Below are 24,040 nucleotides of genomic sequence, written 5' to 3' on the forward strand. Positions count from 1 at the left end.
GCTCAGGAATTCTGGGAGTTGAAGTCCACGAGTCATAAAAGAGCCGAGGTTGCCTACCCCTGGACTAGGTAAACATTCAGTGTGTGTTGCTGTGGATGGGGTCAGGAAAAATCATTTTTCATTTTTCCTGCTAGGGCCAAACCAGAGGCGCAATATTGTTGCATTCAAAACGCAACAAAGATTTTACTGTGGCTACAAACCATAAAAGCTCTCCATTTGAGCTGATGGAAACAACTGTTTCTGTATTTCTAATTAAAAAAAACACACCTCATGCTACATTTTAATATACTGGGAGAGGACCTCCGTGCCTAATTCCTTTATGCGATGGATTTTCGCAAGTTAAACATAAAACACATAAATAGCATTATAGAAAGAATTTGGTTTCAGCACCTTCTCTGGAACGATTTGTGAAAAAAAGAAAGCCATCCATTCTCTTCAAGGATTTGATTTCACTTCAAAATACCAAAGTAGACCTTTACGTGAATACTGTATTACTGGGGCAATGTTAAATACTGCTAGAATTATTTACAATGTTCTGGGGTGAAAATACTTTCAAGGTATAGAATAAGAATGTTTTACGTGCCCATAACTTTATTTCAGCATATTTTTGATAAGTTTTCTTGAAGTCCTGTATTTTTATGCCTACCAATATTAAGCTCTGTTCAGCGGAAATTAAAAAGGAATGCGTGGGTGGCCTTCCGCCAATTCACAGCTCTGGATACAGTTCCCTGTTTCTGAGGCTGGAGTAATTTAGCTATCTGGAAAAAGCAGTGGGAAAAGGTTGCAACTGGGCTATATGGGGTTGTCTGAGCTCCAGCAGAAAATTCAACATTAATTAGCTGGTTAATTAATTAATTAAGTAGTCAAGCCAAAGGACAGATGCAGTATTTTGGGTCCCTGAAATCTACTGCCCTCTGTGAAGTTACTAAGACTATATAACTGACTTGAGTGCAACTTTTAACGTCGGGCTTAAAAGTCTAAATTAGAAATGGATTACAAATAATCCATATGCGCGGTATAATTTTAAAAAATCCAGTTGCAAACAACTTGGAATACTCAATTTGTAGAATGGAAGTGGCAAACCTTGCATTCCAGATTTCAAATCACCAGTACTCTTTTTTTTTCCCCAAAAGGCTGAGCTCCTTTTAATCCACAAAACCACCTCCCGTTCTTAGGCTGTGCGGACTCCCAACTTTTAAACTTGGTTTAAAAGATCATGAATGAAACCGAGTAGCTTTTAGGAAAGGCAGGTTTCAGAGAGGGGCGAAAAAAGAGAGAGAGGGTGGTCAGGAGCTCAGGTGCCGAATGCTCAGCTTGTTTTCTTACTTTCGGCCATTGGTCTGTTCCTCAAAAAAAAAGTGACAGTGACTGAAGCCACCAAACTTCCATCGTTTAACCTGCACCAATAAGCAGCTCAGAAGTTTCTCGAGTAGCTAATTAAATTTCAACTTCTGCCACCGTCTGATGCCTTTGAAGGCTGCCAGCCAAGGGGAGGGGGAACGGGCTTCTATGCCAAGCCGCTCTGCATTCGCCCTGTGCTTCAAGCAAACCCCATTAAGACGCCCCCATTCATCCTTTATTCAATGCGACATTATTAGCTTGCCTCCCAATTTAACAGGATTACTACCCTAACATCAACGTTTTAAAAAGCATGCACGGATTTAAATAAGTGTTTAATACTGCCCCGAAAGAGTTGTGGCACAAAAATCTCAATCAATCTCATTTCTAATATATTTCTTACCGGTTTAATGAAATGTAAACACTCAGGACCTCTGAATGACACAGCGGCATCACTTCGTTCATCTTAAGTCAGCCAAGCCTGTTCAGAGTTTCTTGTTTCATTCACCAGAAACACCAATCTTGCCCCTTTTATTAATACAGGGCATGTTTTTCATACTGAAGGCTTTGGAACTTGTGTCCCCGGGTGAATGTTCCCCAACTCAATTTATTTGCTAAAATAAATATTGAGAGGCAATTACTGAATGGCTATGACGTTTTTGTCAGTATGAGTATGTGTCCAAGCTACGACGGGTGTCCCTGCACATCACATTTACGCCTTACATAGTTACGTTTGGAGGCGCTCCACCAGAGCCCGGCCTGCAATGTGATATTGCTTTTCACAAGCAATCTGTGCAAGGCAGTTCAATCGCCATCTTGTTTGCCATTTTTCATGTTCAAACATACTTTTCAACGGCAGGACATAAGCAGCTGCTAGATTGCTACTATTAGTCCCATCCAGATTGTAAGCCTTGCCTTTGAACTGTGTGTCTACCATTCAAAGTGGTTAATAAGTCTTAATTCACACCAAAGTCAAGGGCCACTTATAGGGTGCAAACCAGAATTTGTCAATAGCTATTTATGTTTACCCACCATGTGCAAACAGGCCCCAAAGCTGCTTAGATAATACCTGGATCTGAAGTTATTCCTGCAGCAAAGATCCATTTAAGATCGTCCCAACAAGAAAGCTGTTAAGATTTGCTGAACCCGCCATTTTAACCTTACCACAACCATGCAGAACTTGGTTACAGCTTAACAACTTTGCCTGAATATTTTTTTAAAAAATGGCAATGTCTTCTCGGTCCCCTCTGAACCTTTATAAGCCAGGAGAGGGTGAACAAGGCCGGAGGAGATGCTGTGGGGGAGAACAATCCTTCCTGCCCAGCATTTCTTGAAGGTGGTTAGTTGCAAGTACTTCATAGAGATGCGAATTAAAGTGGAATATTCTTTAGCCAATTAACCTCTTCAGTATGGTCGGCTTTGAAAAGGGCCAGCAATATTCATTGGGGACCGTGCCGTTGACGTTGCACTCAAAAAAGGAGAACATGGGAAACCATATCCTGGCCCTTCGGCTCTGCTGATAGGCCCTCGTGTTGGCCAGGGTGTGATAGTACAGGAAGAGTCTCGTCGTGATGTAGAAGGCAATGAAGACGTCAATGGAGTAATGTTCGTGAGCAGCCAAAATGAAGAAGATCCCAAACAGATTCAGCACCCAAGACAACGTATGCAAAAAGTTCCAGTTTCTTGGGGTATCTAAAAGGAACACAGGAGTCAACCACCCACAACTTGGAACTTTTCATCACTGCGTTCTAGACGCGTTCTGGGCAAGACAGTGAACTAGAAGCAAGCAGGAAGGCTTGGGCTAAGCTTCGGGAAACTGCTCTGGAACGGGAGAACAGTTCCAGTCACGAAAGATAACAAAAAAATTACTGGAACTTGTTCTCTTAGCCGGGAATAACAGCCAGGGGGAAGAGCAACACAGACCCCAGTGGTTGGAAATGCTTAGTAATAATGATATGCTGCCCAACGGCCATGGACTCTGGCCTTGTAATAACTTGTCTTCTGAAAATAACAAGGTCTCCGCTATATTTATCTTCCATTCTTATTCTCGTATTTTGTCTTTTCGACTGTAAGTCTAAGGCCTGGATATCTGCTTGCCTTCAGTTTATAATTTAATTTCCAGAACATCTACACAGCCACAGGCATAGCTACTTTTCATGACGCTTGCATTAAATGTCTTACAAGTAAGGGACCGGTGAAATGCAGAATTACTATGCAGATCATGAATGCGGGTGTCAGTAAAACGTTTCAAAATTATAAGGTATGTCTAAAACAAAACAGCACACACGTGATGGGAACATGCGGTATTCAATAGTTCTTCTCCAATTGTGTTTATCCCAAATGAGGATCAGCCACGGACACTGATAGATTCTGGCTTCTCCAGTTGAAACCTCTTTTTTTCCTCCCCCAGGGACTGAAAACTGTCTTTCACAATTAGGCAGCCGAGAGGGGGGTGGGCTCCAGAAGCGGCCAAACCGCAGCTCCCAGCAGCTCCCTCCAACAGGACTTCTCAGTGGGAGCTGGAGTTGAGCAACATCTGACACATCTCTGTATGATCTGCCGAGCCAGGAATGTTGCACAACACCAGAGAGGGGGAGAGGAAGGTTGTGGCAAGCTGGGTAGACAATAATCGCCTTCCATTTTTTAAATTCTCTACTTACATTCCGTGACAAAAAAGTTCAGCATGGTCAGGACAACGGTGTGGCCGCTGAACATATAGTCTCCACAGGTGTGCACGCCAGTTAACGTCATGCCAAATCCACTCCAAATAGCAAAAGCTCGCTGAAGTTTTGCCCACACGTTGCCATATAGCTAGAATTAGAAGCATGCACCACATTTAAAAGGAACATGTCGAGAAGACAGGAGACCCCAGATAAATGCAGCAACCGCCCCCAACGTAAATACAGCGTCTTGCACAGGCAGTCCTCAACTTACGAGTTCACCTAAGGAGCGTTCAAACCGTTTTTCAGAGTTACGATCTTTGCAGCATCCTCATGATCACATGATCTGTCTGTCTGTCTGTCTGTCTGTCTATCTATCTATCTATCTATCTTATCTATCTATCTATCTATCTATCTATCTATCTATCTATCTATCTATCTATCTATCTTATCTATCTATCTATCTATCTATCTATCCATATCCATCCATATCTATCTATCTATCTATCTATCTATCTATCTATCTATCTATCTATCTATCTATATCCATCCATATCTATCTATCTATCATCTATCATCTATCTATCTATCTATCTATCTATCTATCTATCTATCTATCTATATCCATCCATATCTATCTATCATCTATCTATCATCTATCTATCTATCTATCTATCTATCTATCTATCTATCTATCTATCTATCTATCTATCCGTCAATATCCATCCATATCTATCTATCTATCTATCTATCTATCTATCTATCTATCTATCTATCTATCTATCTATCTATCTATATCTGCCTACCTACCTACCTACCTACCTACCCTTGGCCCATATCAAAGGGCAAAGTTCCAGAAACAAATTATTACTAAAATTTGATAAAAGCAATTTAAAATGGAATTGGATAAAATACAGTCTAAAATGAAATTGGAATAGAATACAATAATTTTAAGATATAGATAAAATGTGATAAAATTATATTCCGGTGTCTCTAAGAGCCTTTGTATAAAAGGGAAGGCTCCGAAGATATGTGTTCTCTCTTCTGCTTCCTGCTGTAAGTGTGGTGTGTTGGATCCTGCTGTATTAGCACAGGTATGTATATTGTTCCTGTTGTATGATATTGTAAATAGCGTAAGATAAACCACCATTTAATATAGACCACTGTTTACTGTGTTTACTCCTGGGTTATCTCACACAATAAAACTGTGCATGCTCTGACAGAGACTTTCCAACAACCAAAGGCAATGGGGAAGCCAGATTCACTTAACAACTGTGTAACTAACATAACTGCAGCGATTCATTTAACAACTACAAGATCTGAAATGGGGCAAAACTCACTTAACAACTGTCACCCCTAGCAACAGAAATTTTGGCTTCAATTGTGGTCATAAGCTGAGGACTACCTGTGTTCGGTTCAGGTATTAGCATATGTTATGACAACAGTTAACCTAGATTGGCTTACTTTTCAACTGCCGTTCAGTCTGCACAAAAGAGTTTTATACTTTACTGGTCTGTCCCATTTAAAAAAGTTAGAAGTCCCCAAATGTAGATTATACGGGCACAACAAACCTGCAAACACTTCAACCATCATTCTCATGTTGTACAGTACTTTGCCAATACTCAAAGCTTCACATTTTGCCAGTAAAGATCAGAGTTCATCGCTCTGTCTTCAAGATGCAAGGACTGGATCTGGGCAGAACACAGGCTAACCCTAATCTGACATATCTATAAAAAAATTCAAAGCGCTGGCGATGACATCAAAGCTCTCTGCCCAAGATCTTGGGAGACTCGCCGACTTACCTTCCCAGAACACTGCAGGTGTTGCCCTGGCACGGACAGCGAGGTCACAAACATGGTTATGCAACGTAACAAGAAAACAGTTCCCATCAGGCTGCACTGTCGTCGCAAAAGGATAGATCTAGGAACAAGACTTGCTTTCAACAATTTACGAAGCTTGTGGAACGACAATTTGCCCTCCCTGACTTCACCAGGATTGTCACCTCAGGTTGTTCCGGAGGGATCCCCTCTGCGTCTCCCTCGTGAAGAATGCAGTGGGCTATCGGGGATCTGAACAGTCTTTTCTAGAAATGTATTTAACTGAACTCATCTTTGTATCCAAGCCTTTGGCTTTGTCTGTGTGCACAATTTCTCTGAATTGACTTGCTAGGGCTGTGTGAGTGCACCCTCCCACAGCAGCTCTTTAAAACAGCCGCATCTTCCCTGCAATTGTCCTCTGCTGTTAAAAGGTGATCCCATGAAAAATAAATGCTTGGTTTAAGGACTCTCATTCGACTACAAACCTGGGGAAATCCCCGTTATGCTTTTTGAAGGACTAGCTGTATTTCCTGGGCATAACGAGCGATCAGCAAGGTTTGCCCTCGCAGGCGCCAATTTTGTGAGGACGGTTAAAGCAGCCGTGAATGCTGGATGATTTCTTTGGTGGAAGCAACTGCTGGCCTTCACGGTCAATAGTAAAACTGTGTCCTGTTCCCTGTTTTTCTGGAATTTGCGCTGGAGAGCAGAAAAGCTCGCCGTGTCTTTCGTGTGGAAGCAGCGGACCGTTTCGGGGGCTGGCCTACCTGTGCTTGTGAAGGAGAAGGACCAGCAGCCAGATGTAGCAGAGGATCACTCCACACACTTCGGTCATGGCGAAAGCCCAGGGTATCCTCGGCACACTTTGAGGGGAGAAGAGAGAATCCGCCACGGCGTTAATCTCCGGCCTGAACCTAGCCTTCCTGTGGGAGCCTCCCGCCCCACTCCTTTTGGCAGGAGGGGCAGGCCGCGGACTTCCAGGTGGGGGAGGACAGGAGATGGGCCTTTCCCGCCCTCTGGAGCCTTGTGACCCTCCAGGTGAGATCTGCCCCCCACCCTGCCAGCCTTCGAAAACAGCCCCGAGGCCTGGCTCTGCTGACTGGCCTGGGGCCTCGACAGAGGCCTTGGGGGAAAAAAAATGGACAGCCCCTTGTCCGGAATGGACTAGGGTCAGGGGTTTGGCTAGAAGACCTCAGAGGTCCCTTCCAACGCCGATGTTCTCGGCCGCAGGTGGTTAACGGGCGAGGAAGAAGATCCCACCCGCCACCCCACCGAGTTCTGATTTCCAACTTATTTAAACTCTGTTCGCTTTCCTCGTAAATTTCTTTACAAGGTTTAATGTTTCTGTTTTTTGCTTTGGTGTGATTGTCAGCCTTGCAGATTCTCCTGCCAGTGAGATGGACAGCATATAAAATTAATAAATAGACGACGTGAACCGTGTCAAAGTCTTTTGACTTCAGGTTAAATGGGAGATGTAAAAACTGCTCAGAAACTGTGTTAGCACGACAACTGCACGGCACATTCTTGCGAGGCAGACCGATGGAGTAATACGGCTGGCCTTCAAACACAGCGCAGCAAAGGCAACTTGTAGTTTGCAAAGAGCATCAATCACCAGCGAGAAGCCACACAGAATTACTTTCTGCTTAAACTCAGGCAACCACAATATATAAAGCAGGGGAGTGATCTAGTTGCGGGGTAGACAACGACAAGTGCGTCTTCAGTTAAAGGGACACTTTGATTTATTAACTGAAAAAGGAGAGTGACGCAGGATGAGTGACAGCTGAGCAACTGGAGAAAGGCAGCCAGCGGGACTCCTTCCACTGTTCAATTGCAAATACAAGGGAGAATAAAGAAGGGCGATGATGCCATCTTTTCTTGACTTGTACAAGGAGCGGTTGACTTTCTGAGGCAAGTGTTTGGGGAGAAATTGGGGAGCCCGGTCCCCCAGTGGAACTGACTTTGGGCATGAAGTAGGGATGCCCTTTTGGCATTATCTCTGTCTTCATAGGCAAACCCCAGTCCAAGAGGTTGAATGAGTCAGTACTGACTCATGGAGTAATCCTGTTCCCCATCTGCCTATATTTAGAAATCTGCTTCCTACTCTGTTAACCTCCCTCCCTCTCTCTCTCTCTCTCTCTCTCTCCCTCTCTCTCTCTCTCTCTCTCTCTCTCTCTCTCTTATTCTCTATTCTCTATCATCTCTCTCTCATTGTTTCTTCTAGTCATTGTTTCTTCTAGAAAGCAGAAGATGTAAGGAACAGACTTCTCCACAAAACAGGAAGAAGATTTAAGCCTGCCTTATTCAGATCCTTCTTCCTGTCCGCTCCGCTTTCACTGACCAAGACTCAGGCATTACCAAAAATGAATTATGACTAAGTCGGCACTTAGTAAGCAAATTTGGAAAGAGGCATCAGCTAGGAGGGACCCGAGAGAGAGAGAGAGAAAAAAAAACATATTTAAGAACTAAAGATTATATCAAACTAATGACAGAGAAAGACAGGAGACTGGAATCCAGCTGAAGACTTAATTAATGTGATACTAGTATAACTATATCCTTGGAATACAGCTGAAGACTTAATATGATATTAATATAATTATTTCCTTTTAACGTTGAATAAACTGAAAGTGAACGCCTCCTGTGAAATAATTCTCCAAGAATAGGAAAATCTTAAATCTTAAATCATCTTAAAATCACAAAATTTTGACCTTTGTTGTTCTGATAAAATACATTTTTAAAAGCTTAAAAATGATCAGACGGTTGCCTCCAGCACCCCAGGTTTAGCATGGAACTGATAAGAACGTGATCCCTGAATTTAGAAGATTTTTTATCTTTGCTTCTTTGCCCACTTGAAAATACGAACCACCAAGTTATTCAGGCAAAGCATAAAGCATTTATTAAAGGGGGGGGGTCTTTTTACAGAAACGGAAGGATACATTCTGTCTACGTCAGGGGTCCTCAAACTTGGCCCTTTTATGACTTGTGGACTTCAACTCCCAGAATTCCTCAGCCAGGGATGCCTGGCTGAGGAATTCTGGGAGTTGAAGTCCACAAATCATAAAAGGGCCGAGTTTGAAGACTCCTGGCCTACGTTAATAGCTCGGTAAGCAAATGATCAAACAATAAAATACGTTGATTGCATGTGAAGTTTGAACAATAGAAAACATTGATTCTAAACATTCCACAAGTGACAAATTTATGGGCCACTTTATTTTTTCCCAAGCTGGGTGTTTATCTTTCTGGGAAATTGGTAAGTGTCCTCGGGGACTTTCAGAATAAATGCGTGGTTGTTGAGAAGGCGGGTTCTCGCACACCAAAAGAAATCGGCCTTGGCTAAAAGGAAAACATGTTTTCTTAGAAACAGAGAGCCCTGAACTACCAAGTTGAAAGGGTGACTGGCACCTTTTTAAAATGCTAATTGTGAAGCCTAAAACCTGAGGCAACAAAACCGGGTGTGAGAAGGGTGGGAATCTGGAGCAGATCTTGACTTAAACGCGAAAGGGTCCCATTTTTAAATACTTTAATTTAATTTAATTTTTAAATACGACAAGAAAAAAAGGGGGAAAGCCCCACGTTTTTTTAAGTGCAACAACTAAACACCTCCCTCTTCCTGCAATATCCCCAGATGCCTCACTCCTTAATAGGCTAACACAGAAAGTGAATCAGTTGAGAAACAGCCTATAGAAGGAAAGTTTTGCGTTCCTGATGCTTCCTTTTGCTATTAAAAAAAAAAGGAGAGATTTCCAAGGCTATTTTAGAGATGACTATGGCTGCTTTGTGTGTGTCCGTCTGTCTCCTTAGTAAATTCTAGAAGAATCTACAGTCTGATTTGTAGATTACATGCATTTTTTGAGGGGGGGGAGAACGATAAAACACTATTTTGGAACTTTGGAGAGAACTTTATAAAAATGGGTAATTTGAATTTATATTTTCACAGAAAGCGGAAACCGCTGTTAATGGAGATCTAGCACAGCCTTGTGAGATACAGTAAGGCAGGGGTCTTCAAACCTAGCTCTTTTATGACTTGTGGACTTCAACTCCCAGAATTCCTCAGCCAAGCGTGCCTGAGGAATTCTGGGAGTTGAAGTCCACAAGTCATAAAAGGGCCAAGTGTGAAGATCCCTGCAGTAAGGAAAAAGAGAGGGATGCACACCGTTTCATTTATTTTGGTCCTTGAAATATTGATTAGAGATATAAGACAAGGTTAGAGAATTCTGGGAGTAAGGATAAGAGAAAGTTTCAAGGACTTTTGCCCCCGGTTTGGTGTTGGTTTTGGAAGATCCTTAAAAGGGAATTGAAACATTAATGGGAAAACTAAAAGAATTTGGTTCATTGGGTTTTAAGATCAACAAACAGGAAATGAAGATGTTAACAAAAGAAGTGATGAAAATGGGTTTTAAGATTCAGACGAAAGTAAAATACTTGGGTATCCCTATGGCAAAGATGTATGTTATTTCAAAATAATTATGCTAAGACACGGAATGAAGTTTAAAAGATATGTTCAGATGGGGAGGAACTACAATTGTCACTGCTGGGGAGAATTTCTGTAATAAAAATGAATGTCTTGCCAAAAATGTTTTTGTTTCAGACAATGCCTATTTTGACAATGGATGCATCATTTAAACAAAAGGATGTATCTAAATTTGGGGGGGGGAGGAGAGGAAACCCCAAGTTAAATATAAGGTGTTAGGGGGTGGAAGGAGGATGGGCTGGCTGAGGAATTCTGGGAGTTGAAGTCCACAAGTCATTAAAAGGGCCGAGTTCGAAGGCCCCTGGATTAGAGAATGGAGCAAAATCCTTTTGATGCTAAGGCTTAAACCAAGATTAATTATCTGATCTTATCTATTCGAGCATTATAATGGCCAGAGCATTATAATGGCCACGGATTCTTTTGTGGTCAACAAACATTCAGCCTTGTCTTCAAAGTCTTTTGCAATCATTCTCTGGAAAGCAAGTGTGGGAAGGGGGGGGGACTGTGACCTTAGCACACGAGCCCGCAATCCAGCAGCCACATGCCTCTCGGTTACTACAGGTCATAGAGCTGGGGTGTGGCCTTTCTTGCCTTGTTTGCTGGTTAGAGTCTTTGCAGAAGTTCCCCGTTGCCTGAAAGCCTAGAATACGATCTGGCACTCGACAAGTCATCTTTCGGGTTTTCTTGAATGCAGAGCCAGGATGAAAACAAAGGCCTAAATTCAATGATCTGGGTGGTCCCAGTTAACATTCAGACCCGGTACGGCTCATCTGGTTTGTCCTTAGCTCAGCCTTGTTTGCTGGCCTGTGTCTGAAGGAGCCTAGTGTCCGCTGAGCTTGAAGGGGAGCGGAGAATGGCAGGGGAAAGCACAAAGCAACAAGGACACGCTAAGAAATGGCCTTTGTTCACGGAGCTGCAGGACGGCCGGTTCCCAAATGAAATCAAACTGGAGAATTATATTTTTTTTTAAAAAAATGCAAGCACTATAATGCAATCGTTGTGAGTTGGTTAGACAGGAATCAGTCAAACCTGCGGTCGTTATTTTTGTCGCTGTTCGCGTTTTTAAAAAAATAAACTGAACTCTGACTGAATTGTTTCAGGGTGCAATAAATTTGATCAATTTGGGTTTGTTTTTGGTTTTTTTTAGCTTCCCCGGGATGCAATAAGCACCGTGTCTCCCCCAAAATAAGACTAGGTCTTATATTAATTTTTGCCCCAAAAGATGCATTAGGGCTTATTTTCCAGTTAGGGTTTATATTCGGGAAAATACGATACTAAATACGTCGGTCTGGCTCATGATCTTAACCGGGGAAATACGGTATTAAGATACAGCATCCATTTTATTGCGGGTTTCATTTTATTTTATTTATTTTATTCTAATCCCATTTATATCCCGCCCTTCTCCGAAGACTCAGGGCGGCTTACAATTGAAAGCACAAATCAGTGTTAACAATTCTGCTACCACTGCTGATCAAGTATATTATCGCTACACAGGCAGTCCTCCGCATACGACTACAATCCAGCCCAAATTTCTGTTGCTCAGCGAAACATCTGTTAAGTGAGTCTGCCCCATTTTTCAACTTTTTTTGCCACAGTTGTTAAGTGAATCACTGCAGTTGTTAAATTACTCACATCCCCCACTGACTTTGCCGGTCAGCAGGGCGCAAAAGGGGGGTCACGTGACACCCCCACCCCCACCACCGGGACACTGAAACCGTCGTAAATATGAGTCAATGACCAAGCATCTGAATTTCGACCCTGCGTCCCTGGGGATGCTACAATGGCCGTAAGTGCGGAAACTGGTCCTCACTTCTTCCTGTGCCGTTGTAAGTTTGAACGGTCGGTAAATGAACCGTTGTTAAGTCGAGGACTCCCTGCACCGTACTGTGAGCGAGATGGGTGCTTTCTAAATTAAATGCAAATCAAAATAAATACCCTGATTTGCGTGGTGCTTGGGATTAACCGGCAGATTTGCATGATTTATGACTTCTGGAGCGAATTCAGAGAGGACGAATCCTCACCCACTTTAAAACTCTCTGCCGGCCTTGGAAATCCCTCACCGCGGCATCCCTGGGGCAGCCCCACCAGGGCTGAGCTCCCGTGACGTAACCTCCAAGTGAGGAGGCGGCTTCTTCTGTCAACAACCGGCCTGCCTGGTATTGGAGGGCTGCTCCCAACCAGGCTGCCTGTCCAAGGATGACGGGCTGACCACAGAGAGGTCAAGAAGACCTGCTCAGAGCCAGCCGGTTGCCCCTCCCCACCCAGCCCCGGCGTTTGACAGCAGCAACAACAAACATTGGTTTGGTCTGGGGCCGGGATTTAATCGAAGGCTCAGAACTGGAACAGATATGATTTAGGGATATCTGCCTCGCCCCAGGCGAATTAAAAACCTGGTCTGAATTTCCCCAGAATCCGTACTTCACACAAATGCAGTTTACAACACTAGAATTTAATTATTTGTTAAACTTATATGCTGCCCGTCTCACTGTTGGAGGGAGCTGGGTCGTAGGCAGCCTCAAAGTCGCCGGATTTGGGGACCCCTGGCCTGGAACCTGCAGCCGCTTGTTATCTGGAGCATTTTGTGCTGAGGTCAGTCCCAAAGGGACTTCAGCTAAGAGCATCCGGCCGTTCAAGATTTCTGATTCAACGGCAATGGGAATCAAGACACCCCAGCACTGATGAGGTTACCTAGCTGGGTAATGAAATGGCTGCGGGACCGCCGAGCTCCCCACAACCCAGATAGGATACAAGCCACTTTAGCAATCACACATTACGATGTGGTGGAGCTGAGCCAGTTGTTTCTCAACCTGGACAGCTTTTAAGATGCGTGGACTTCTGTTCCCAAAAATTCCTGAAGTTGTACTCCAAAAAGCACAGCTGCATTCGCGTAAACAAACAAACAAGATTTAGTAACGGTTTCCCCTTAGATTCATGGGCCTAGACCTTCTTTGCAGGTGGCTTCTCCACAGCAAGACCCCGCATTTAAGAGGACACAAGCTATTCACTCCCCGTTCATTTGTATACGAAAAGTTTGCGCACGCAATCAGCTTCCTGGGGGGGGGGAAAGCAGGCAACTCAGCCCTGCTGACCAATAACGCCGCCCATTCAATTCTACTCGAAACGGGCCCCTTTCGCCCTCTGCGGCGTCCTTACCTGTCCAGGAATATGTCCGGCAGGGGTGGGTAGGTCTGCATGTCGGGCACTCGCTCGTGCACGATGACCATGACGAAGGAGGTGAAGCCAAAGACAATGAAGACGTAGATGCAGCTCAGGGCCGTCTTCCAGTATTCGGGGTTCAGCCTCCTGGCAGAGTGCTTGGTCTTCCCGTTGGTGTACTGATACTGCTCGGCGCTCAGCTCGCTGACCGGCTCACAGTCATCGCAGTCCCGCTGTAATTCGCCGTTGCAAAACCACTCTCTGCCTTGGACGCAGCCGATCACGGGGGGCAGGGAGCCCAGGGGGCTCTCGCTGCTGTAGCCCAACTCATCCAAAAGGTCCAGGTGATGCTTCTGCAGTTTGCGGATGGACAGCATCAGACGCTTGATGTCCCCCAGAACCTTGATTTCCAAGGGCGGCGACCGCAAGTCGTATTCCGTCAGGGTCAAGAGGGCGATGCCGTCCAGCCGGTGCTTATCGCACAGAGCGTCCACATACTCACAAAAGCCTTCTTCCTTCAGCCACGTGGCCACGTGTCTGGCGGACCAGCGCTGGATGCAAAGGGAGCCGTTGTCTTCCATTTTTCTCTCCCTGCTGACAAAAAAAAAAGGAATGTGAAAAATATCATAACAAGAACATACACAGGATAGTCCAGGGGACTGGCACCGCTGGGGTGTGGCATGCCGCAAATCAGGACGCGCAAACAAGCGAAGCCCCAGGACGCGGGCAACACGTGAAACCACGTCCCTCCCTCCCATCCACGGAAAAATCTCTCTCCACGGAACCGGTCCCTGGTGGGGTAGTCAATTTTTGTAGACATAAATACACCTAGAATGTCTAAAATCTCACTTTTCTATAAAATCACGAATCTGATCCTCCTTCGTAAACCTCTTAATAAGTTCTAATTAAACAAGCCAACCTAGATAATCCTTTTCAAATGTACTTTGGGACAGCCGTCAGCACAAAATTGCCAAGCCCTGCTGGCTGAGGAATTCTGGGAGCTGAAGCCCAGAGTGTCTTAAAAGTTCCCAGGTTTGGAGACCCCCTGCTCCAGGCAATGCCCGGGTGACATTGCGAGATCCGCATCCCCCATTGCACCAAAACGAAGCAGCAAACACTAAGATTTTAATTTAATTTAATTTAATTATTTAATAATTTGATTTCTATACCGCCCTTCTCCCGAAGGACTCAGGGCGGTGAACAGGGCAATACACAATAAAAATCGAATACAAAAATTAAAAAGCCATTAAACATCATGCCCATAAAATCAATACATATTAAAGTTAAAACTAGTTTTAAAAACCTCAATCAACTTGCAGCCCAAAGAATGATAAAGAAGAAAACAGAGAGACACCACGGAACTATTCTCCTCTAGACCTCTTCATAAATAGTTTGCTGAAGTGTTAATTCGCCAACTGTCCTTAATTCCCAAAAAGTTCAATTAAAATTTCAATTACAAATTCTCCAAAAGAATGGCAACGCAACAGATGCTGCCAGAAAGGGAGGAAAGAAATATTTGAAAAACATGCAACACATACTGGTAATAAGGGTGGCAATATTGCTAATCAAGCATCCACGAAGAGGGCAAGGATCACTAGTGGCCCTGCGTACTTGGAGAAAGTCCACAGCAAATATCAAAGAACGGACAGGCAGAAGGATCAAAGGAGCAAGAAAGAAGGAAGAATGTTTTCTGAATTTTTCCAGAGGATTTATAAAAAAAAGAACTCTAGCAGTGTATTTCTTTAATTTATGTTCCTCTTTTCCGTATGAACAAGTAAATTATTAAGTGCCCCAAAGAATGGATAAAACTTTGCAATTTTTGGTAGGAAAGGCACAGGGCTTCTTAATGGCATTAATAACCTTTACAACAAGACATGCAGGAGGGGTCAATTTCTTAGGCTAGCGAGCAGATTCTATTCTATTTTCTATCCCATTTAATTCAATTCTCTTCTATATTAAATTTCATTCTTCTATTCTATTCTATATTCCATTTCGTTATTCTATTCTATTCTATTCTGTATTATCAAGCAAGCGTGCTGATCCATGCTACTCAATCCCGCCCTCCCCTTTTGCTCCAGCGAAACCTGGGTCACAGCCTCACAAAAAACCCCTTGACCGCTGTCAAACTCCCTGCGTACCTGACTTTATTCATGTTAATTTAATTAAAACACCTTAAGGGGAGGCTACAGGCTATGAAGAAAATTACTGGTCCCAACTCTTTAAAGCACCCGTATCTTTTAGTGAGGGTCACTCAACATTGGATTACCTTAAGGAGTTACAAATATGTGCTAAGTTCACCCCTCGGTCTGAACGGAATCCGAAGCACTGCGTAGCCTAGACCAGGGGTAGGCAACCTTGGCTCTTTTATGACTCGTGGACTTCAACTCCCAGAATTCCTAAGCCAGCGTAGTTCAGCTTGGAAACCTCTCCCTTTCCCCTCAGCGTGGCTGGCTCAGGAATTCTGGGAGTTGAAGTCCACGAGTCAGAAAAGCGCCAAGGTTGCCTACCCCTGCACTAAATGAATGCTTGTAAGTACAGGAGACCAAGACACACGTTTTCCTATCTGTGACTCAGAAAGGCCTGCCCTTAAAAGAATACAACTCTGAAATGGAGGGGAAAGACCGGAAAATTTTAAACACTCACAAACGGAAAATGCTGACCGTTTTTAAAAGTACGACTGGACTCTTCTTTCTCTGTAATATGAACTTTCCATATATCAGCATGAATATTCAGAAATTTCCAAGGAAGGCACTGAATCGCGATAAAGTAATTAATTCCTTCTCAACGTGCCCATCCTTCTCTGACAGCAATCAAAGTTGTACCAAGCGCAGGGCAATCAACAAGCTTCCCAGGAAAAGTTCTAAATTTGTTTTTAATCGCAGAAACATACGGCCCAAAGATTGACTCCCATAATGGTACAAGTTGGTTTCTTATTTAAATTGTGTGTAGGTTGTTGTTGTTTTTTTCCTGAAGGGTTTTCTAGCTGGGGGCTGTTGTTTTTTCCCCCTGATGATGATTGTGAGTGCAGGAACACAACTCGTCCTCAGGCGTCAACCTCAGCTGATGTTTCTTTTTCTATAAAAGTGTCAACCAGTTCAACCCACTAGGACAGGGGTGTCAAACTCAATTTCATGGAGGGCTGCATCAGCATTGCGGTTGCCCTCAGGGGGCCGGGTGGGTGTGGCCAGGGTGGGCGTGGCCTACTGGGTGGGCATGGCTAGAGTGCGTATGGCTTACTGGGTGGGCGTGGCCAGCTCTACATCGTTGGCATCAAGGGTGCCTATGGGGGGACCTGGGCAGGAGTGGGGCAGATCTGAGGGTCTCTGGCGGAAGGGGGCGGTCTCTGGGCCAGGGCCAAGGCAGTGGGGGCCGTTCCCTCCCTGTTTCCAGGATGGCTTCGCGGGCCGCATGAAACCACTTCGCGGGCCGGATCCGCCCCCCGGGCCTTGTGTTTGACATGTCTGCACTAGGATGTTTCCTTCTCCAAAACTCCCTAGAATTTACGCCTTTCTTGCAGTCCTGCTTAACAACTGGCATGTAGATCAGGTTCTGCAACCAGAAACCTGTGTGATGATAGCAAAGGGCAGGTGAGTCACTAATTTGTGTATTCCATGGGGTAGCAGGTATAAAAGGTAAAACGAGAAAAGGTGAGGGCGTAGCAGCAATTTTACCTGCCTTTGAGAGGTTCATAAAAGGATATAAATATACCAAAGTGATACCATTATGTCGTGTTTCCAGGTTAAGCCCTAATAAGGTCAGGTTGACTTTTATTTGGCATGGTGCAGGTCGGATTCTTAAAGACAAGTTTGTTGGGGGCGGGAATCAAAGCAACAAACCACATTATATTCTCCACTGTGTACGGTAATTATCTTAAATGTAAAAAAAAATAATCTCAACACCATCTTCAATTTTAATAATGGGTTCTGTGCAGTTTCCTTGGCAGCTTTACAAAAGTCGCTTGGCATTGCTTCCCCCCCCCCCCAGCAACTGAGCCTCTCTATGTATTTAATACGGGCCAGATAATATAGGGAGGACACCCTGTGCAAAGTTGCCCAAGACTTGGCAACCTTGAGAATGGCTGAGAGATACAGCTGAAAGTTACGGAATTGCGCTGGTCGAGAGATCCAACTGAAACCAAGGATCAACCCTCTTTCTTGCAACAAGGAGATCCAGCAGCAAACAGGGTTTCAGAAATGGAAGCCATACATGAGGTTTATATCACATTAGAAATAAGAAGGCTTGTGTGGGATGATGTGGGTACAAAAGGTTGGCCAGGATTGACACTGAATTCAGATGGCAGAAAGATGAAGTTATGGGAGGCTGAATAAGAGTTTCTCGCTCTTCAAAATGGGCCCCAGAAGGCTGAAACTTCTCCTGAAACCTGAAGAGTAGAAGTCATAGACAACCATCCTACTTTCCTTCCTACTGTTGGACTAGCTGAAGGTACTTTGCCCCACCGGGGATCCTCCCGAGGTGTCTTTCTCTGTAAACAACACTCGGTAATTACTGAAGACTTTTGGAAAGAAATGTGAGTTCAGAAGACTTCAGAAATGTCAAAATCAGCTTTTCTCAGCGCTGCAAAAAGCTGGTTCTTCTAGTCATAGCATCACAGCTGTTTTGAAGGAAAGGCCTTCAAGCAAGACATAAAAAATGAATAGGTACATTCTCTCTCTATTTTAGAAGTTCTGTCCCGTCATTGGGTAGTTCTGCTAATTAAAGGTGTTCAACCCTTTGTGTCTTCCAAGGGGGAGAAAAAAAATACTAACACATCTACAGTGAGGGATCCAAATAGCCTCAAAAAAAGGTATACATACATGCATACATGTGTATATTTACAAGTATCCCTTGACTTACAACCAACTGAAAAATAGTTTTTAGGACCCAGATTCAAAGTTTCAATGGTTGGGCCTCTCCTGAAGTCACATGACTGCGTCCAGTTTTGGTCACCACATTACAAAAAAGTTGTTGAGACTTTGGAAAAAGTACAGAGAAGAGCAACTAAGATGATTAAAGGCCTGGAGACTAAAACATATGAAGAACGATTGCAGCATTTGGGAATGGCCAGTCTAGAGAAAAGAAGACATGACAGCAGTGTCTCAATATCTGAGGGGCGGCCCCAAAGAAGAGGGAGTCAAGCTATTCTCCAAAGCGCCTGAAGGCAGGACAAGAAACAATGGATGGAAACTAGTCAAGGAGAGAAGCAACCTGGAATTAAGGAGAAACTTCCTCACAGTGAGGACCATTAACCAGTGGAATGGTCTGCCTTCAGAAGTTGTGGGTGCTCCAACACTGGAGGTTCTTTAAGAAGAAACTGGGCAGTGTGATGACTCCCCAGGACCTTCCCCAGATACCTCTCCAGATGTCAGCTCGGAGGAGGATGAACCCATTCCAGGCACATCAGGAGGGCAGTTATCAATGGCTCCAAGCAGCCGTCCAGAGGGATTTGGCTGCAGCAGGACAGCCCTGAGGCTTCAGGTGGGGAAAGCAGGCATCTGCAGCCAGCCAGGGATGAGGAAGAGGAACTGCCTGATGCACCTGATCTGAGAACACGTAGGACAGGCATGTCAAACTGCCAGCCCGCAGGCTGGATGCGTCACACCAAAACCATGCCCACCACTGCTGGCTATGCGGAAAAAGTCCCGATAGGTCACGCAACATCATGTGACATCGCGACTTTGACATGCCTGATGTAGGGCAAACGAAAGGCAGGAGCAGAAAAGGTCAGCCAGATTACTCACGAGGAGGCAGCCTCACCCTTCTTGATGCACCAGAAGCTGGCTATTTAGCACAGCAGACAGATGGAGGCAATGCAGGGAGCAATGTGTTCATTTTCTTGCTGTGTTTTCTTGCCTGGAGCTTCGGATCGTGCCTCTTCAGCTGTGGCCTTGCCTTTGCCTGTGGCCTTACCATGTCTTGAGCTGGTGCCAGCATAGGGAATCGCTGGGGAACACCAACGGAGGCTCAGAAGGGTCTTTAATCTTGACAGCTTTAAGACTTGTGGACCAACTCCCAGAATTCCTCAGCCAGCAAATTCTGGGAGTTGAAGTCCACAAGTCATGAATGAATGAACCTTTATTATCAAAGTACAACATTTGTACAGTGAGATTGGCTGAGCCTGAGTCATAAAAGGGCCAAGTTTGAAGACCCCTGCTTTAAATCAAGGCAGTGTATAACAGGTAGTCCTCAATTTACGGCCACAATTGAGCCCAAAATTTCTGTTTCTAAACAAACGTTTGTTAAGCGAATTTTGTCCCATTTTATGTCTTACCACTGTTCTTAAGTGAATCGCTGCAGTTGTTAAGTTAGTGACAAAACTGTTTAGTGAATCCAGCTTCCTCACTGACTTTGCTTGTCGCAAAAGGGGATCACATGACCCCAGGACACTGGACCATCATAAATACGAGTCAGTTGCCAAGTGTCTGAATTTTGATCATGTGACCCTGGGGATGCTACAATGGCCGACTGAAAAACAGTCATAAGTCATATTTTTCAGTGCCGTAACTTTGAACGGTCATTAAATGAAGTCACGGACCAGTTGTATTTTGTACACAGTTCATCTTTAAAATTAGCAATGAAATCAGAAAGGGATTTTTGCTGACCGAATGCGATAGGTATAGAAATGTCTGTACTGCTTAAGGTTCACGCTAAAACAGGAAAGCAAATTTAGTTATTTCTTAAAGGGGAAGTTACATCATGTAACCTTGCGGATATACAGCACGGAATGGATGCACACAGGTCATAGGATTAGCCTTGTAACATTAATCTGAATTTAAGCTAATAAGGATTAGGTTAAAGATAGGAACAGTAACTAATAGCAGGCATCTTAAGAACAAGCTCTGTTCCTAATTCTGTCTTTACCCAAAATTTGTACAAGTCGCAACTCATACTTACCGGTACTAAAAAGGCTGGACAGTGTTGTCTTTCCTCAAACCGATGGGCCATTGAAGCCACCCAATGCTTTTCCTGAACCGCTGAAAACAGGCTACGTATTAAAAACATGCACCCTGAGTGTCCCAAAGGTGTTTTCCAAAAGTCAAGTTTTGTTTTTGTTTTTTCGTTTTGAAAATGTTTCATTTCTCATCTAAGAAGCTTCTTCAGTTCCTGAATTGAATGGAAGAAGCTTCTTGGATGAGAAGCGAAACGTCTTCTAAGAAGAAAAAAAAAAAACAAGTCAGTCCACTAGCCTTTTGGAAAAGAAGCTTTGGGACAGCGACGTCCTGGATGACGGAGCGGACAGGCACGTTGAGAGGTTCCTGAAAGCATCAGACGGCTCCAGCGCTTCCTGGAAGGAGAACACCATCCACCATTTTTAGGAATAGTCCGTATCTAGGCTGACAACTAACGGAGGATTGCCTGTATCTGCAACCAAAACATTCAAGCAATGTGATTTTAATAAAGAAAATATCCCTTATAGCGTCTGCCCCCTCCTTTTAGGAAGGAAAAAAAGTTTCAATGTTAACCTTCGGGCATCAACGGCCTTGCAACTGTACTGCGCGCAGTGCCATATGGCAATCCACGGAATCCATCCAACCGTCAAAACAAACAAGCCAGCACAATCTTATGAAGCCACAGACAAAAACAACAACCCTCCAAAGCTGTTTACTAGCAACGGGGAGCAGAGATTCGCACCTTCCTTGATTTCAAACAGCAGAGTAAAAAAACAAATCTCTTCCACCCATGCAGCTTTTAACTCGCGGCAAGCGAGCTGCCCTAGTCTGGCAAGGAATCTGCAATTGGAAAGTAAACAACAAATAATTCAGAGTGAATTCAAACAGGCAATTGAACAGACAAATCCTCTAAAATATGCATTGATTTTTCAAGTAATCACAGGTTTACTGCCTGGCCAATTCCAAAATGATTATCCCTACTAAATATTTATTGGGCAACATTAAGTACAGTATATCAAAGAGATATAGGATCTACACAGCTCATTAAAGCCATGGTAGAAGATAGGAATCACCAACAATTTCCGTGATACTAACCAAAACCTCAAATCAAATAATGGAGAAAGAAACGAAGGCCAAGAAAAGTAAATAAATATCCAGAGGAAGTTAAAAGAGTTAAAGGCTTTTATCTCTGCCCCCCCCCCCTCAAGTATAAAGAGAGCTCTTACACAGCATTGTTTTTTGGTAGTATTTAAAGCACTTACATCCAAATTGTAATGTGACTGAACAAAAATAGCATTACTACTTTATTTCTCTAGATTATTAGAGTAGCCACAGTCCTGACATGATAGGTGTATATTGTAAAACTTTCCTTAATAATTTCGTTTATGAACCCATCAAAAGTTCCACAGGGCAAACTGACTCCTCTTACTCGCTACTTGAGTCAGTCAATATTCTAACAACTTTTTAAGTAAAATTAGTCTTTTGAAACCCATGTCTACAATCAAGAAACAAACTTCACCATGGAAAAAATGGTGAAATTTCCTAACCTTGCACAAACCCACAAGTCCTCTATTTTTTTTTAAAAAAAGAGCCTTCAACCCAAAGCACATTTTAGACTTTAAAATAATAATAATTAAAAAAAAACCACCACATAACTGTCAGCTTCTAATTTGGGTTGGAGAAATACCACAGCCAAGTAGCTTTTCGCTTAAGAGAGCAGGAAGGAGGAATTAGAAAGCAACAAACGCTCTTTAACGTTTATCAAGTTTGCAACCTGCGACTACTCAAAAGGCCCAACAAGTTCAATCAGATTCCTCTTGTTGCCTTTCCAAGGCCTGCAGAACAAAACGTTTACTGAGTTTAACAGCCCGGGTGTCCGGTTAATTCTGTACGGCTCTCCCCTGTGTGCATACAGGATCTCCCCCCATGCACAGGGAAATCCTGTTTTTATTTATTTATTTAATACTATTTCTATACCGCCCTTCTCCCGAAGGACTCGGGGCTCCCTCCCCTCCGCCCCCAACTTCCACCTGGCCCGTGTCCGGATCCCTCCGCTGTACGTCTTCACCTAGGGCAGGGGTCGGCAACCTGGGCTCTTTTACGACTCGTGGACTTCAACTCCCAGAATTCCCCAGCCAGCAGAGCTGAGTTTTTCTGAAGCAGAGCTGGCTGGGGAATTCTGGGAGTTGAAGTCCACGAGTCGTAAAAGAGCCGAGGTTGCCGACCCCTGCCCTAGGGGGAGGCCGATCTCAGCAGGGCTCGATGATCGTCTGTCCCTGAGTAAAAAGACGCACACCCTGCTTGGCCATGATCGATGCCAGGGCAGCGGAGGGCCACTCCGGGGAAAAGGGCCCCGTTGGGGACCTGGGAGATTAAAGGGGGGGGGGTGGCTGGGGAGGGAAGCCGGGGGGGGGGTTGTCTCTGATTCCCTGGGGGGGGAAAGCTATTCTGGGGAGGGGGGGACGTCAGGGTCACGGGGTCCCCGCTTGGAGGGGGGGCATGAAAGGTTGACCCTCCCCGGGGGTCTCCCAGTGGGGTCTCCCCTTGGCTTAGGGACCTCTAGAGCAGCCTTTCCCAACCTTAGGAACTTGAAGATGCGTGGACTTCAACTCCCAGAATTCCCCAGCCAGCTACGCTGGCTGGGGAATTCTGGGAGTTGGAGTCCACGCATCTTCAAGTTCCTAAGGTTGGGGAACGCTGCTCTAGAGGGCATCTAGTCTGCCCACCCCGGGCCAGACCCCCCTCCCAGGGTGGAGAAGGGCCGGGGGCTGCTCTGCTCTTCGGGGGGGGGGCGACTTCCCCCCGATCCCACGCCTGGCGCCCCTCTCCCTCCGCTCCGCTCCCGGCCAGCCCTGCCCCGCTCACCCCGCTACGCAGCCTGGGCGGCCGGGGCCCGCGCCGAGGGGCCTGCTCTCCCGCGCCGCCCCATCGCACGCAGAGCCCGGAGAGGCGGCGGTGATGATGGGCGATCTCCAGCCGGCCTGGAGGGAGGGCGGGGCCAGCCTCCCCGCCCCTTAGCCTGGCGGAAGCGGCGAGGTGGGCGGGGCGGAAGGGGCGGGGCCTCCTCGGCCGGAGAGGCCGCCAGGCTTCGGCTGTGGGTGGGCGTGGCCGCGGGGAGGAGGAGGGGGAAGGGAAGGCCCGAGTCGCCCCGCCCACCCGGGAGGCCTTCCTCCGCCTCCACCCCCCCCCCGCCGAGCCGAATGGGCGGGGCTGCCTCCTGGCCGCTCGGGAATTCTGGGAGTTTATTTTATTTTATTTTTTATTTTAATTCCATTTATATCCCGCCCTTCTCCGAAGACTCAGGGCGGCTTACAAGCTTAGCAGTAGCCTTCGTTCTATGTATATTTTATTTTTATTTATTTTAATTCCATTTATATCCCGCCCTTCTCCGAAGACTCAGGGCGGCTTACAAGCTTAGCAGTAGCCTTCATTCTATGTATATGCCTGCTTATTAGGGTTTTCACACACACCCCAAGCGGCATTATTACAAAGTCAGCTTAATTGCCCCCAACAATCTGGGTCCTCATTTTACCTACCTCGGAAGGATGGAAGGCTGAGTCAACCTTGAGCCTGGTGGGACGCGAACCTGCACTAATGGCAGGCAGCTGGTGTTACTTAAGGAGGCATCAGCCCGCGGCGCCACCAAGGCTCCTGCTCCATCAAGGCTATGAAGTCCCCGAGTCATAAAAGAGCCAAGGTTGCCTACCCCTGGTTTTT

At 45.1% G+C, this 24,040-nt stretch overlaps 1 protein-coding gene across 1 annotated transcript; it reads right to left on the reverse strand.

Moving 5' to 3' along the window:
* SAMD8 (sterile alpha motif domain containing 8) lies at positions 1-23,273 on the reverse strand. The gene is made up of 6 exons (XM_083364249.1): positions 23,189-23,273; positions 13,434-14,030; positions 6,580-6,675; positions 5,801-5,918; positions 3,999-4,149; positions 1-3,030 (listed from the first exon to the last, which is right to left on the reverse strand). Exons 2-6 carry the CDS (start codon positions 14,015-14,017, stop codon positions 2,726-2,728), a joined length of 1,254 nt encoding a protein of 417 aa, XP_083220375.1. The 5' UTR covers positions 14,018-14,030; positions 23,189-23,273; the 3' UTR covers positions 1-2,725.
* Positions 23,274-24,040: the final 767 nt, after the last annotated feature.

This window comes from Vipera ursinii (genome assembly GCF_947247035.1).
Source record: "Vipera ursinii genome assembly, chromosome: 5".
Lineage (NCBI taxonomy): Eukaryota > Metazoa > Chordata > Lepidosauria > Squamata > Viperidae > Vipera > Vipera ursinii.